Source organism: Falco punctatus, assembly GCF_963210335.1.
Source record: "Falco punctatus genome assembly, chromosome: 5".
NCBI classification, from domain to species: Eukaryota; Metazoa; Chordata; class Aves; order Falconiformes; family Falconidae; genus Falco; species Falco punctatus.
The window spans coordinates 7,562,291-7,577,405 of NC_137584.1; the positions used below are offsets into that span (position 1 = coordinate 7,562,291).

General features: G+C 41.1%; 1 protein-coding gene across 22 annotated transcripts in view; it reads left to right on the top strand.

Annotated features, from left to right (window-relative positions):
- The window catches only part of SNAP91 (synaptosome associated protein 91), a 73,622-nt gene extending 59,973 nt beyond the window's left edge, over window positions 1-13,649 (top strand). For 13 of the 22 annotated variants that reach the window (XM_080389479.1, XM_080389476.1, XM_080389460.1 and 10 more), the window contains 9 exons: window positions 1,014-1,151; window positions 2,440-2,589; window positions 3,924-3,954; window positions 5,207-5,318; window positions 6,212-6,235; window positions 8,380-8,463; window positions 8,534-8,638; window positions 10,855-10,955; window positions 12,227-13,649. In XM_080389479.1, coding sequence (XP_080245605.1) covers window positions 1,014-1,151; window positions 2,440-2,589; window positions 3,924-3,954; window positions 5,207-5,318; window positions 6,212-6,235; window positions 8,380-8,463; window positions 8,534-8,638; window positions 10,855-10,947 — 737 coding nt within the window. In that variant the 3' untranslated portion in view covers window positions 10,948-10,955; window positions 12,227-13,649. The other 9 variants (XM_080389478.1, XM_080389461.1, XM_080389474.1 and 6 more) reach the window with 6 other exon arrangements.
- Window positions 13,650-15,115: the final 1,466 nt, after the last annotated feature.

The following is a 15,115-nucleotide window of genomic DNA, read 5'->3' on the forward strand; positions in this document are numbered from 1 at the left end:
GGGCTCGTCGCTGTCTTGTGCTCAGCTGTGGCAAAAGAATATGCTCTTCCCACCGTATTTGTGTAGTCGTGGTTGGAGCACTAAGCTGGGATCTGATCCTTTCTATGCGAGGGCAGCTGGGGAAAAACAAGGCTGAGACTGAAGATGTAGTACAGAGGACTCAGACATCACTGTCAAGAAGATTGAATAAGAGGAACGGCTTGTAGACTAAAGAGAACTGAGAAAGTGTCATATGTCTGGTCTCGTTTTGCCAGAGTCTTTGCATATTTAATCAGTTTCCAGAGTCTGTAGATAATACAAATAAGATTTAATTGCAAGGGAGGTCAAATTATATGGAGGGCAAGGGAGGGATTTTAAGAATAACCAAGCTTGGAAGTGCATTGCTTGCAGGCTAGAGAATCTCCATGAGTAGGATTTATTTATATAAATAGAGGGTTTATAATATATGATATAATCTCCAGCCTACAAGCAGTTCACTTGTGGATGCTCTTGATCCTGCTTTGGCATGGGAGTGTGGGGGTTCAGCAGCTTGAAGACATCTTGATGAAGGAGACCAGGATGTTTTAAGATGGTGAGAGAAGCTGAATTAGATTAGTAAAACACTGCCTTCTGAATTGAGGTTCCAAAGTAGTTGATGGGTCATCATAAGCTTTTCTCAAGTTAGTTCTCTGTTTCTCTTTTTTCTGAACTAATCCTTGTTTGTTGCATTCTGCCTGTGAGATTATTTACCTAGAGCAATAGCACGTAGTACTGGAAGAAGTGTGTTCTCTACTCTGTTGGTCTGTCTCTGCAGAAATCTAAATAAAAAACATTAAAGTTGTTATTGGTGACTCTCCCAAAATTCACTGGGTCAGACCTGGCATACCAAGGGTGCTTGTGTAGTGTGGAGTTATTTGTAATGGTCTGCTAAGAATTGTGTCTCATTCCGCCTTGTATAGATTGAGCTTTTGTTAAACACAGCCCAGGACGACTGACTCTAATGTCCACATCTCTTTTTATGTGGCTTTTTCAAGGCTTTGGAGGTTCTTTTATTGCTCCCTCTCCATCACCATCCCCAGTCACTCCAGCTCAAACCAGCTTACTACAGCCTAACTTTGATGCAGCGTTTGGGACAACAGCTCCAACGACTGGCAGTTCATTTGATGCATCAGGTGAGCCACAGGGTTTCTTCCTGTGAATTTTCTAATGTGTTTTATGTGTTAGATGAGTGAATGACGCCATATTTAGGCTCTGAGTACAGGCAATATCAGTTATTTCCCTCTTCCTTCTCTACTGGAAGAACTCAGGATGATGTTAAGGTTGTTGTGTGCCCTACAGCTCTCTGTACCCATTTTTTATTCTACTATGTCAGTAAAAAACAAACTAGTGTAAACATCCTTGCATGTGCTTGAGATGTGCAGAATCAGGGATTATGCAAGGAAAACACTGTTCTGTAAATCGAGTATATAGGCAAGTCGTATTGCTGCTCCTGCTGAAGCTATTTTTGAGCTTGCATGGCACCTGAGTGTACACAAAATGGGGACAGAGTTCACGTTCTTTGCCTGACTATAAGCTTAAACTTTCATCACTGCTATCGTTTTGTTTGCATCTCTTCCATTCTATGTTTTCCATGCTGGGTCCTTGCTACAAACTTAAAATTGGTGAGTTCTGCAACTGAACAAGAAAAAAAAAAAAAAGTTGAAGTAGTACTGCTGCTTGGTTAATTGGTTGCTTGCCAGTGCACATGCTACCCCTTCCTATAGACTTAACATTAGCATGTACCTCAAACACAGATCAGAAGATAGAACGCTGACATAAGATATACCAGGTGGTTTGACTTCAAGGGATCTAAAAATTAACTTCCGAGTTAGATGACTGGACTAAGGAGGCTGGCTCTGTCAGTGTGGATGGTTCTGGTTCCTTCTGATCTTATAAGATGTTAGTAGGTTTTCCCAATTCCCTGCTGCTTGCAAGTCAATAGTAACATCTTGAGACTTCCAACCCTGTTGCTGTAAGATGTCAAGGTATAAGACTGCCTTTGTCACAGTAATTCTGACTGGTGTTTGCTGCAAGATGTTCATTTTAAAAACCTTTAAATGAATATCTCCTAACAAGTGTGTGTGCATCCGACATCTCTCTAGGGATGGCTGTAAGAAAAAATAGTGTCATGTGGAAGTGGTGTTGTGTCTATGGAGATTTAACTTTCCATTTAAAGTCCTTCTAGGCATGTCTTCTCGAACTAGTTCGCATCAGTATAGCTCTTGCAGGATTACTGTACATTCAGTGTCTAGTAAAATGACATGCATGCCCTTGTTGGCATTACTTCTAACGTCAAACAGTGTTTTGGTAAGACTTGTGATGTGGTTGTCTGTGCTATATTTGTTGGAGCAACAGCAAAGTGGCAGGTAGGGTTTGTCTTACCACAGCTGCTGTTCTAACCCTTTTTCCTTTCACTTCCAGTGTTTGATGGCTTAGGTGATCTTCTTATGCCAACTATGGTTCCTTCGGGCCAGTCTATAGTACCTTCAGCCACAGCAACAGTCACTGCTTCAGCAGCAAGCAAGGGCCTCGGGAGCGATCTTGATTCATCTCTTGCAAACTTAGTAGGCAGTAAGTGACAAATTTTGGGTGTAAATGGTGTGGCGTACAACTGCGTTACTTTCCCACAGAGCCAAATACCCCCGTGTTTTAGCTGGCTTCAGTGTCCTTCTGTTTCCCTGGGCAGATCAGGAAGCTATAGGCAGGAATAAGGCCTGATCCAGATAACTTGTAGTCTGGCTTCATAACTTGTCCCTGTTTGTGCCCAGGGTCTGAGTCAAGTGATGGGATCTGTGTATGGTAGGTGGGATTTGCAATGCGCGAACATCCCAGGTACATTCACAGACACATCAGACCCTTAATGGGTCTGCCCCTGTGTAATAGTGGATGGGGAGGTAAACATTGTCCAAAGCATCTGACAGCAGTGTGGAATTTAGGCAGAAAAGCTGGTGGCCCAAATGGCTGACTTCTTGCTTAACGGGAGGAGGAGCAGCAGTGGGGTCAGGAGTGCACAGCAGCCAACAGTGAAATTTCCAAAGCATGTTCTTGAAATGCTGAACTAAAAAGTGTTCTCTTTCCTGTAGTAGCAGAAGGGCTAGAGCCTTTATAAATAGAGATAAATATCCACAGCCCCCTAAAAAACCGAAGAGGCACACCTAGGCCAAGGTGTGATACTACTGAAGTTGTATTTTGGAGGATTGCGTAAATGGAATACTGTTAGTATATGTATACACACCACAGCCAAGATATAATGAACTTATGATGCATACTATCCTGGTAGGTGTGGGGGGAAATGACCATGCTTAGAAGTCAGAAGGACTGTTAATCACTTGAAACCACTTCTGCCTGTCATTTGCTACGTCCAGGTTTGGGGGAGAAAACCAAACTTAGCCATTTGTCACTTACAGGACGTGTACTGGTCATGTTACAACTTAGCTTAAAACTTTTTCCAAAGAGTTATTAAGGAAACTACTTGGAGCTTCCATGTATGATAGAGCAGATAAAGCATTGCAAATCTTCCAGGTAACATTCAGATCTATGTGTCTGTGAAAAATAGCTTTTTATTCCCGTATGTATAATGAGGAACAGAGACTAGTGTTGTCATTCATGGCAAATAGCTTGGTGCCCTTAAATAACTCAGCATTTTGTAGACCTAAATATATTGTTACTTTGGTTTGCTTATGGAGCAAAACCGGCTTCTTCAAGCACAAGACATCTGCAGGGTTCCTCAAATGTTTGTCCTAAAGAAGAAGGGGTAGATGTGGCCAGTCCTCTGACGCTGCCTAAATGAGGACAGCTGAAACTTTATTACTCTGTATAAGCCCATGTGCAATGAAACATGAGCTGTTACTTTTACGTGCTTTAGTTTACTGAACACGACTTCCTTTTTTCTTATGATTTTTCAGATCTTGGCATTTCTGGTACCACTTCGAAAAAGTAAGTTCAACTTTGTTTTTTTAAAAAAAAAAGAAAGAAAAAAAAAGTTCTCAACTCTGCTTTATAATCTTGCATCTATTTCAGTGGTTTTTAAGAATCAATGAATGGGTTATGCGCCCCCTTGCACCCAAAAAATCAGTTCAGAAAAATTCTGGAAGAAGTATTCTATTCTGTACAGATTCACTGAATAATTAAGGTTAAATGCTCCTGACGTAGCTTTTAAACTTGCTTGCTTTAATCTGAGTCCTAGAATTTTTTATGTAAATCACTGTTTTCATATCGGACAGCTGATCTCCAAACAACTTAAAATGGGAAAATAGTCCAGATAATAAATTCTATAGCTCCCCTCAGTAATCTAGGCTAATATGTAATAGTTTTGTTATCTTTTTACAGACACGGGATGTGCTTATCGTATAGGCATTGGAATACTTGTAAAATAGAAAAGAAGTTCATTCCATGCAGTGAAAAGCTTCTTTTTGCAAGAAGAAGTATTTACATCATTGCATTGATTTTTGAATGTATCTTAATCTGATTGCTTCCTTCTGTGCTTAGTCTTCCTCTGTATGCAAGACCAGTTTATGATGCGTGTACTTCAAAATGTTTTGTGCCTCTTGTGGAGATGATAGGGGGGATATGTATAAACACATCATGAGGTTTATCCCCAGAAATTACCTTCCTTCAATCTACTTCATTCAAATGGTGTTTCTTATTCTGGATAGAATGGCCTCTAACAAAACCTGGGTTTGCAACGGCCCTTTTATTCTATGATTGATGTGTTTATGTTCTATCAACTTTTTTCAGAACCGAATGCTTTCCTCCTTCAGCTGTTTGAGCAAGATTTCCAGCAATGAAATGACCTTTCAAAGACTTCTAGCAGGCAGTGCTACTTGCCTGGCCCCTTAGAACAGGCAGTAGCAGTCCCTCTTCCTACTTTTCAAGGGCGTAATAATAATAAGAAGAAATAATAATAATACTTTACCTTCATTCAATACTAAATAAAACCTCTTTTTAATTCTCACTCCAAAGGCCGTAACTATATAGCTGACTTCAGTATAGAGCGTACTGGTTTCTGCTGCTAACAACCCTTGAAACTGAGTGACTCTGAAAGTGTACCTGTCCGTTAATAACTTAAACTGCATACACCATAAACTAATGTAGCTGCAAGCCCAATGTTAATGTGTGCCGCAACTGGTTTTCATTTTCACTGTGAGGGTATGTAAATAATGGCCCTGTCTGTCTCCCCGTCTGTTAGGGGAGACCTTCAGTGGAACGCTGGAGAAAAGAAGCTAACGGGAGGAGCCAACTGGCAGCCAAAAGTAGCACCTGCAACATGGTCAACTGGTGGTGTCCCCAGCGGTCCATTGGTAGGTAGTTAATCCATCGATACCACTGGTATTGAAACCTCAATATTTTATGAGACTATGCAGGCGTACGTGTAGGCACGGCTCCTGAAGTCTACTTCAGGTAAAGAGCTTGCTTCTGTATAAATGGTATGATTGTTTCAAGTCACATTTTTAAGACCAGATTTACAGCTGGCGTAAATCAATCATTGAGACCAGGGCAACGAAAAATATACTAGCATATGTATCAAGATATTACTCTACATGTGCACTTAATACCTGTGGACGTTTCCAGGTGTGTGGTTAGCCATATAGGTCTTGCCAACACCAGCCCCAGGTCAGTTGCCCAAAGAGAATAGTATTGATCCAAAGCTGAAGTACTGGAAGGAGAGGAAAATAAGTTTTTCTCAAGCTTCCCTGAATGAAGCAGATCAAAAGACTAACTACACGATATTCATACTGATCAAGTGATTGATGTCAGATCAGAACTGATTAGCTTGTTTGGCAGAGCAAAGCAGTCTGTTGGAAAAGCTAAAACTGCCCTTTAAAACGTATCAGAAGGCACTAGCTTTGAGAGAAGAGGGTTGAATTGAGCTAAAAATCTAAAATTGGCGCAAGAGCAACTTGATCACGCGTAAGCTACAAGAGGAATCTGAAGAGGGGTCATACTTCATCTCATCAAAGTCGCACAGGGCATAAAATGTCCTCCATTTGAAAAAGTTGGGTTGGAAAGGGAAGAAAACGACTGTCAAGGGGGAGCATGACCAGTTCAGATCCCTGCTGCCACAGCCAGATGTTAACGTGACTCTTAAGCACGTTCCAGCTTGTTCCTTAACCTTATGGAAGACACAAGTATTCCCTGAACTTGGTACTTCATTGAATGTATTAGTTGTAATGTCAACTTTTTTTCTTAATAGAAAGGCTGGGCAATACTGTACAGCGTAAGTGATTTTATTTTTTTTTTTTAAATCTCTTATTGTACTTACTTACTAAACATGAAGATACTAACAGCACCCCACCTGCATTACAGTTATTACTACTGGCTTAAAACTAGCTAGAAGCCACCTAACATGGCTCTTCTTGGACAGTCTGTCCAGCAGGCAATTCTCGGGCAATGTGTACTTGAATATGGTAGCAGTGATTAACCATTTCTGTCCTGTAAGCTTGAAAATGATGGCTTCAAACTGTCTTTACTGGGATGTGAACTATTTGATGTCTTGTACTACTTGAAATTTCTAACTTCTGTAACATCAGCCTAATCTCGTAGTGGCTTTGCCATTTGATAAGTAACGAGCCTTTCTGGAAAGCTGGGTGGGTTTGATGGCATTTCATGAAACTTGGGTGCTGTATATATTTCTTCGAAGTCATGCATTCAGGTATTTTTTGAAAGTAAAGAAAACTAGATCTGCAGGAAAAATAAATGTGGACACTGAAATGAAGCTTTGCTTCATGTCACTGTTGAACCATTTCTGGTTTGTTCACTTTGGTCACTTCTTCCCTTCTTTGTGACCTTTCACCTTCTGGGGTAAAATCAGCAGAATTTCATAAGTCTGTTTCCTCAAGTGATCTTAGTGCTTTGGGGCAAAGGCAGATTCAGTTTGTGTGGCCATTTTCTTGGCAGCTGCCTAACTGGATTTCAAGCTACGTTGTGTTCCTGTGGCTGCAGTCCAGTTACTGCGTCTGATGTCACCTTGCTTTCCATACCTGAGTGTCCAGATGTTGGTTTTAGCCTGGGGACAGCTGTGCTGCTAGCACAGTACGGCTTTTAATTTAAATGCTCCCTAGAAAACATTCAGGCTGGAATAGAGTATAAAGAGTATAGTATATAGAATAATAAGTAATTATTAATGAATCTGGAACAGGTTAATCTTGACTTGTTTCTGGTTTCCTAAGAAACTGGCATATTTTAGTCTGGAAGCAAGGATCAACCCAGGGCAGTGAATGCAGCATTCACAGAAGTGGACTGTGCAGTGAGTAATTCCAACGTATCTCCAGAGACACAGTGTCCTTTGAACTGAAAGTGTGCTAGCTGTTCTCCAAACGTGGTGGGATATAACTGAGTCAGGGTAGGTCGTAAGGGGTGTGGAGGCTTGGGCATGACCCTACAGCTTCTGTAATAGCTGAAGAAATTGGGCCAGTATACTTAGGACATACGATAGCAGTAATGAGATTCCTAAAAAGCCTACTACCAATTTTAAATGCCTTCCTTGAATGTTTCCTGCCTCTCTTTAGAGTTGTTAATAATTTGAGCTGTATATACTCCTGTGAAAAAGAGAGACCTGGATGCTTTTGAGGCCATAAGGAGACTGTGCATGGAAAGTTACAGATAAAGGAACCAAGAGGGATGATGTGTAGGTTGTGCTAGATAAGGGGGGTGGCCTTGTTCAAAGATGCTGTTGCGCTGTATATCCGATCAGACTACTAAACTAACAGTTCTGTCTTCCTGAATCCTAGTTAAAGGTCACCTTAAAACCATAACAAGTTAAGCATATGCATGAAAAGCATAACAAGGTAAACTAAATTCTCCCCAGTAAAGTACGTAATGGTTGTGATTGCGGCTTAAGTGTGGACTTATTCTTCAACTTTAATGAATCTCAATGCAGAAAAATACTTTTCTTTTTTTTTTTTTTTTTTTTAATTGGAAGCTAATTATAGCAGTTATTTTCCTTAGCTTTACAACCTGCTTAAGCTTTTACTAAAACACAGTGCTACAGCAAGTGCTATAGTGTGTTGGCTAGCAATTATGAAGTTGGGATACTTTCTGACATTATGTAGAGGAGGAGGAAAGTACAAACTTTCATGAGCCTATTTTGGGTTGTATTCAGTAGATTGACTCCATTCATGAGAGAATGGAGTCTGTCACCCTTGCTTGCTTATGAAGCAGCAAGCTGAGCATCAGTGTAAGGACTCGTTCAACTCATTCTTTGAAGCATTGTAGTTTGGAGGTTAGGTATTACCTGCTACATAACAGTCCTACTTTCCAGAACAACTTTGGGAACGCTGGAGACTCCATGTGGTTTCCAGATGGCTGGTGTTACAGAGATTCCTGCATTTTTAGACATTTTTTTTTTTTAAAATATTTTAGACGGGAGCCGTGCCTCCGGCAAGTGCTGTTCCTACCACAGGAGGTACTCCACCTGTCCCACAGCCAGGAGCAGCATTTGGGATGGTGAGTCTCTCTTGTTACGCTGCTTTCCTTTCTTCACCCGGAGCCCTGCTCACACTGTGTTAATTTACAGCCCCCAGCAGGCACAGGTGTACCAATGATGCCCCAGCAGCCAGTTATGTACGGGCAGCCTATGATGAGGCCACCATTTGGAGCTGCCACTGGCCCTGGTGTACAGGTAAGTCTTACTGCTAGATGAATGTTTAATTGCTCTCCATTTCTCTAAAAAGTAGCTTGTGTGTACAGATTATTTCAGTTCAATTCTACCTGTAGATATGTAGATGAGATTTCTTACAGCATCAGCTGCCTGACTGGTGGCAGATCGCATGAACCACTTTGATTTTTTTCGATTCCCTTGTATGAGCCCAATGGGACAGGTTTGAAAAGTCTCCTACAGCTATTGGCATCCAGGGTGTGGTTTTGGGGGATATTTCAGTAAAGCTCAAAGTGGAGCTGGTGGGCATTCCTATTCTGCTTAGAGCTTGTCAAAATTTACTAGAGCTGCGCTCAACAACTTCCCTCCCAGCCCACCAAGAGTTTCTTCAGAAAACCAACCTTCTGCTTGTGAACAAGCTAAAGTCTCCAGTTCTTGGATGACGGCTGTTTCTCGATAGATACAACTTTGTTTCAGACTGGTAGCCTGCTGGGTTTCTTGTGGTGCAAAACAACTGCGTTCAAGTATGAATGACCGTAACGTATGGGATGTGGGAGTGCTCAGGATGCACGCTTTTCACAGCAGCGTGCGAATTTAAGTACTATGAAGTTTTTCTTCTAACTTACATTAAGGGGGAATGCAAATGAGTGATTTCAGTCTTCAGTCAGTCTGTATTCTTTTGTAAGTGGGAGATACATGACACTGCTTTGTTTTTCATGTTTTTAAACTCTATTTACTTAGTCTGGCTTTGTGACAGTCACATATTTAGACAGACACAAGGCTGGCCACCTAAAACCAAAGCAAGCCTATTCTTAATTCTATACTAATTAAAAACAACCAGGAAAGATTATGTCAGAGGTCACTGGTTGCCAGTGATAAGTCCTTTGATTAATATGATGAAAAAAAACCTAATGGAGTAATTAATGCTGAAGTAGGTTGAGTGAATGGAGACATAACCATCCTTCATGTTGAAGCAGGTGGTATCAGCTGCTTCTCATACTTACCTAAGGGTTCTTTTTAACTTGAAGCTGGTAAGTTTGGAAGTGCAGCACTCTGATACAAAGCTTCTGGCTCATAGCCAGTAGGTGATGCAACTTAAGTCATAATACCTGTTCCAGGCTATTTTTTCAAAGTAGAATTTGGTTTGTAATAACTTTGAAAAGGAAAGGGTCTTTGCAGAGGAAAAGCAGGGAATGCCTTAGCTATAGCATTATGCTTCTTTGTAAGTTGGAAGTCCACCTTGTCCTTCAAGTAGGCTGGGAGATGGAATTCGGTGCTGCAGCTCTCAAATCTGACTTGTAACACTTGAAACACTTGAAACTTGAAAGAAAAGCCACCTCCCTTTTTTTTGCAAATATTAAGCAATCAACCTGTATCAAACCACACTTTTCAAGTAGGGAACCATGTTCCCGTTGAAGTTTGTCTGGGTTTTCTGTGAAGGAATGGAAGAACATGAAACTGCTCTAAGTGAGAAGGTATTTGGTCTTCTTTTCCTCCCGCCTTAAAACCGTCTCTGCACATCTATTATCAAGAATAATACTATGGAAGACACAAATGTATTTATTTTTTTTCTCAAAGGTTAGTCATCAAGGTGCCAGGGCTACATATAAAACACCTCTAGTACCCTGAGTAAGGTAGGGGACGGGGAGGAGTAAGGACATGGTAGAGAATCATTTGGCTTCCTAATGAGAGCGGTTGCACGGAACTTCAAAACCTTAACATTTTCTGTGGAATAACTGATGATTTTTATAACTACCAGAGGAGGGACAGGGTATAATATAGTCATGTCTCCAGTACGCTTTGAACTCTTATTTGCCTTACTGGTGTAGAACAACTTGTACTTAAATGCCAGTCGCAAGGGTTTTCAGCTATACTCTGCAGCATGCACTCTGCTTATTCTGCGCCTCAGTGTTTAACGTCTAACAATTGCTTAACTTCTGTCTGGGTTGATGATCCTGACAGCGTTCTGTCTTGCAGGGAGAGAGAGACTTGGTGCTATGCTGATTAGCATATACAGTGTCTATAACTTTATCCATTAAACCAGCCAAACATTGTTGACCCTGTAGTAAGGGTGGAGTCTGAACAATGCTTGAGCCAAATGGCAGCACGCTGAACTTGCAGAAAAATGAGAACTTTGTATGCTTGCAGTGTGCTTGTCTGAGAACCGGCCGTATCTACCTAATGCTTGTGTATCCTTGTCTGCTTTGTTTTTTTCTGCCTTCCTGGCTGGCGTCTGTTAGCTTTCTCCAAGCCCAACTCCTGCTACTCAGAGTCCCAAGAAACCTCCAACAAAGGACCCATTAGCGGATCTTAACATCAAGGATTTCTTGTAAACGATAAGGTATTCTGTGACTGCCTGCCTAAGCATGTTACGCTGTGGTACGTGTCTGGCACACAGGTGTTGATTAGGTTGGTAGATTGAGTATGACTGATAACATCGTAGCCGCAGAGATAGGTAGAAACGTGCACTGATACTGTGGTGGTTTACACAGAAAACAGAATCCTCTGCCCAGGCTCTTAATTTTAGCCTGAAAGCTTGTCTTTTGGCTACTTTTTTTGCCAAAAGTGACTGCCAGGAGAAGTTCTCTTCGGTCTATAACTTCCATTTTCACCTTGTTTCCATTCAATCCAAGGGTTAATGGCTTGGGTTTTTTCGCCCTGAAATGAATACTGAAACAAATAGAATCATAACAGGGTACAAATACTGGGGGCAAAACAGTGATGAGGAGGCTTGTGGACGTGGAAATGGGTTGGTAACATAGGCGCAAAGGGATCAAAAGAGGAGAAACTTGCATGTCCTGATCTTCAAGGGAAAGTTGTTTGCATCTCTTAACTGCTGCCAGCTAATGTTCTCCCCAACCATACAAATTTTCAAGGCTTTGCTTTTCTGAACGCTCAGGCGTGAGGTCCTGAGCAGCGCCGTGTAGAACAGCAGCGGGCAAGAACAGAGGAGTAAATGAAAAGAAACAATGGAGGAGAAGCAAAAAAAGTTCTACAGAAGGGAAGGAAAAAAAGGCAAAACCATTACAGTGGGGGTTTTAGAGAAAGTTGAAGAGGGGCAAAGTAGAAAAGTCAGATCAAATCGGACATTGAAGCCAATGAAAAACAATAATGCAGAAATAAAGAAGGCATTTTGTGACTAAGACTAGGATGATTTGCCAGGTGGGGAGAGGACGATCATTACCTATCCTAAAAGTCTTCTTCACAAGTCCCTTTTCTTTCTTCCTATAGCTTAATTCTAAGACTTGTTCTAAGCCCCCTCTGCACTGGAATTGGCAGCAGTGGATGGGAGCAGGCTCCTTTTAGCAGGCACCACCCAGTCCCACTTCCCCCTTCTCCACATTCCAGCCCTGGGGAGTTGTACCTGGCACTTGGTGGAGATGGCCAGGAGTGGAGATGCACCTTCATTGCTGGGACTCGCTGCTTTCAACTTGAGTTTATAGTAGACAGATTCATACCTGTCTGTGGGAAGAGGAAGACGGCTGCTTCATTAAAAGCTGATAACGTCTCCTTTGAGGTGTGAAGTCACGAGGAGATTTGGTTCGCTTTTTAGAACGTGCTTTATCTAACTCATTATTCTGGTTTTCATCTAATACTTTTCTGTATTCACAGCTGCAGTTTTTCTGACTGGATGATAAAAACATGAGTTTGGAGTCTACAAACAGATGCTCAGAGTTTCAAAGTGAGCCACCAGTACCAAACCCAGCGCTTACTCAGACTTTCTCTTCCTCCTGAAACGTGTAGCACAGCTGTGAAAGTGAACATTAGGAATGTGTACTACCTTAGCTGTTATCCCTACTTTCTCGAAATTTGTGTACTTGGGTTATTTGTGTTTTACAATTTAAACAATGGATGTATGTTTCTGATGCCTTCTAGTGCTTTTCTGAACCTATCCCATGGGGGCAGATTATGCAGCTGTTGTTTGGTGAGCCATTTGGAGCGATGTCTGTGGTTTTTTGAAGGTTTCAATGTATATAACTTTTTGAGGACACCTAAAATTTCCCTAGGACTTAATTTCTCCTTTATCTGTTACGAAATATAGTGTGATAATACCAGATAGTAAGAAAAATACTTATAAAATTGTGCGGAATACATTTTTTTTTTCTCCCGGTCACAGGAATCTCAATTGTCGTGGAAAAAAAATGTTTTATTTTTGTGGCACTGTATATGTTAAGATAATTTAAAGTAATATAAACTTCCATAACAACTACTTTTTCGATGACTTACCAAGAATGAAAAATCATATCTGAAAGAATACCATATTTATTGCTGGTTTTATTTTTTAATCTATTTTAATTATTTAAGTTTTTGCATTTTAAATTGGCTTATTTATCAGTTCTTGCTAAATGCACTGAAAATGTAAAGGGTCAGTTTCTCTCCGTGTAGTTGGAAAAAGCGACCATAGTTGTGCTGGCATTAAGGGATTTCAAATACAAGAGCACTCTTTGGTGTATCTGTAGTCAAAACATTACAAGTGACGTTACCCATTTCTGTTCAGTTCTTACGTACATCTCTTAATTTAGTGCTTACCTGTGTATGCCTTAGGCTAGTGTTTTCTCCATTGCCCCGAATGCGCTGTGAGTAGCTTTTGTACTATTGGTGATTAGATTTAATTCTGATCCAGAGATCCATGCCCTTTACTGTACATACTGTGTTTCTTTAATTTTTATTTGTTCTCATACTGTTTCTGCTGATGGCTTGGCGTAAGATCTTGACTCTTCAATGAGGTCACTGTTGATCAGTGTTACAAGTGGCTTGGCAGTTCTCTGTAAAAGCATATTGGGTTGGAAAGATATTCACCTAAAGTCTTTCAAATGAACTATTTAATCAATGTATGGTACCATTAAAAGTGGTTGTATCTGAATTTGCTGTGGGGATAACATACACCGTAATGGGAAAGTTCTAGAAAAAGCTAATTTCAAAATGGCTTTTCTTTGTATTTCAGTTTAAAATCAACAAAAAAACCAAAACAAAACAAAACCCCCCAGTGCATGTGTGCCCTCTGAGATGCAATAAACACCTTGATCAAAGTAAATACCTTGTTGCCAGTTTCATGATCATTGAGATCTTGAGCACAATAATACACTGCGAGAGGGGAAAAATGTGCACGGGTCCTGACACTGACTGCTGGGTCTGCTGCACGCGGTATTGGCCTCTGGTCACCTTTAAGCAGTGCAGGAGAGAGCCATACAAAGCCAGACCGAGCGCAAAGCCACAGGTGAAGTGGGGAGAGGGAGAGCAGAAGTCTCCACTTTGACCTGTAGCACCTTGTGAGGCTTCATTAAAGCTTCTCATTCTCCTTAAAGTAGAGCAACGTTAGAACTGTGCTAGTTTGTAATACTGGCCCTGATTTCTTGCCTACGAGGTATCATTCAACAGTTTATTGGGAGCTAGCGCAGCTACAGTGCTCCAGGAATTGCTTGTGCTATGGTTCATCTTATGGCAGGATGAAAGGAGGAGAAAATGTACAGTTCAGTACATTAAAGTCTTTCTAGTATGAGGTGACTAACAAAGAGACCTTAATTTGGTAACAAAATGAAGTGCTGAAGCAGTACTGAATGCCAAGGGCTACTTCAAAGTACTTTATAAACAACAAAGCACTGAAATGACTTGATCGCACTCTGGGAAGGTTTGAATCTTGGATTTCAAAGGCATTTCCAAGCTGTGTAACCAGCAGGAGAGTGCCATTGCTTAAGAGGTTTTTTGATTGTTCATTTGGGTTTTTTACTTGCTACTGCGTTGGTATTCCAAATCAACGAAGTCTGGCCTTGGAAAAGTTGATTTTAATACTTCTGCCTTAGGATGAGCTCCCTGTCGAGTCAGGTTGTTCTGAACTGGACATCTCTAAGGCTCAGCAAATCGCTGTTTTCTCGCAAGGTCAGTACCTGCAGCCCCAGAAGGGCTCCCCATGGTTTTGCCCATCCTTCCTATGTGCTGTGATGCCAAACACAGGGAGCAGTTGACTTCTTACCCCAAGTTGTGCATGTCTTCTCAAAGTAAGGACAGCATTTTTCAGAGGACAGTCATAACCAAACATGGAAATATTTTCAGAGCAGTTCATTAGTCTCCCTTATTCAAATTAACTAAATTGCAAATTAATATTTGTAATTAATAATCATAATTAATGTTGTGATATTGAAATATTTTGTAATATTTCGAGGGTCCCAACCTCACATGAGGGCTTTTTTTCTCTGCCAGTAATTGCCTTTCTGCATCAGCTTCATCCATGTCCACAACCCTTGGTCCTCTTTCTTATTAGTCTTCTATAGATCTCATGGCCAGCAGCTCTGTGCAAGCCTGCGGGTTGCGTGGCATTTGATGTCCTGTGAGGAAATGGAAGCCTGGACAGGAAGCAAACTCGGTGGAAGAGCATGAAGCCTGTGTGTGGTGGGAAGTAAAACCAGTGTTTTTCCCCAGTATGCCGAGTAAGACTAAACTGAAAATGACTCTTGCTCTCCCCATCGCTAAGGAGTTATAAAATCTGGCTTGCAAGGAAAACAA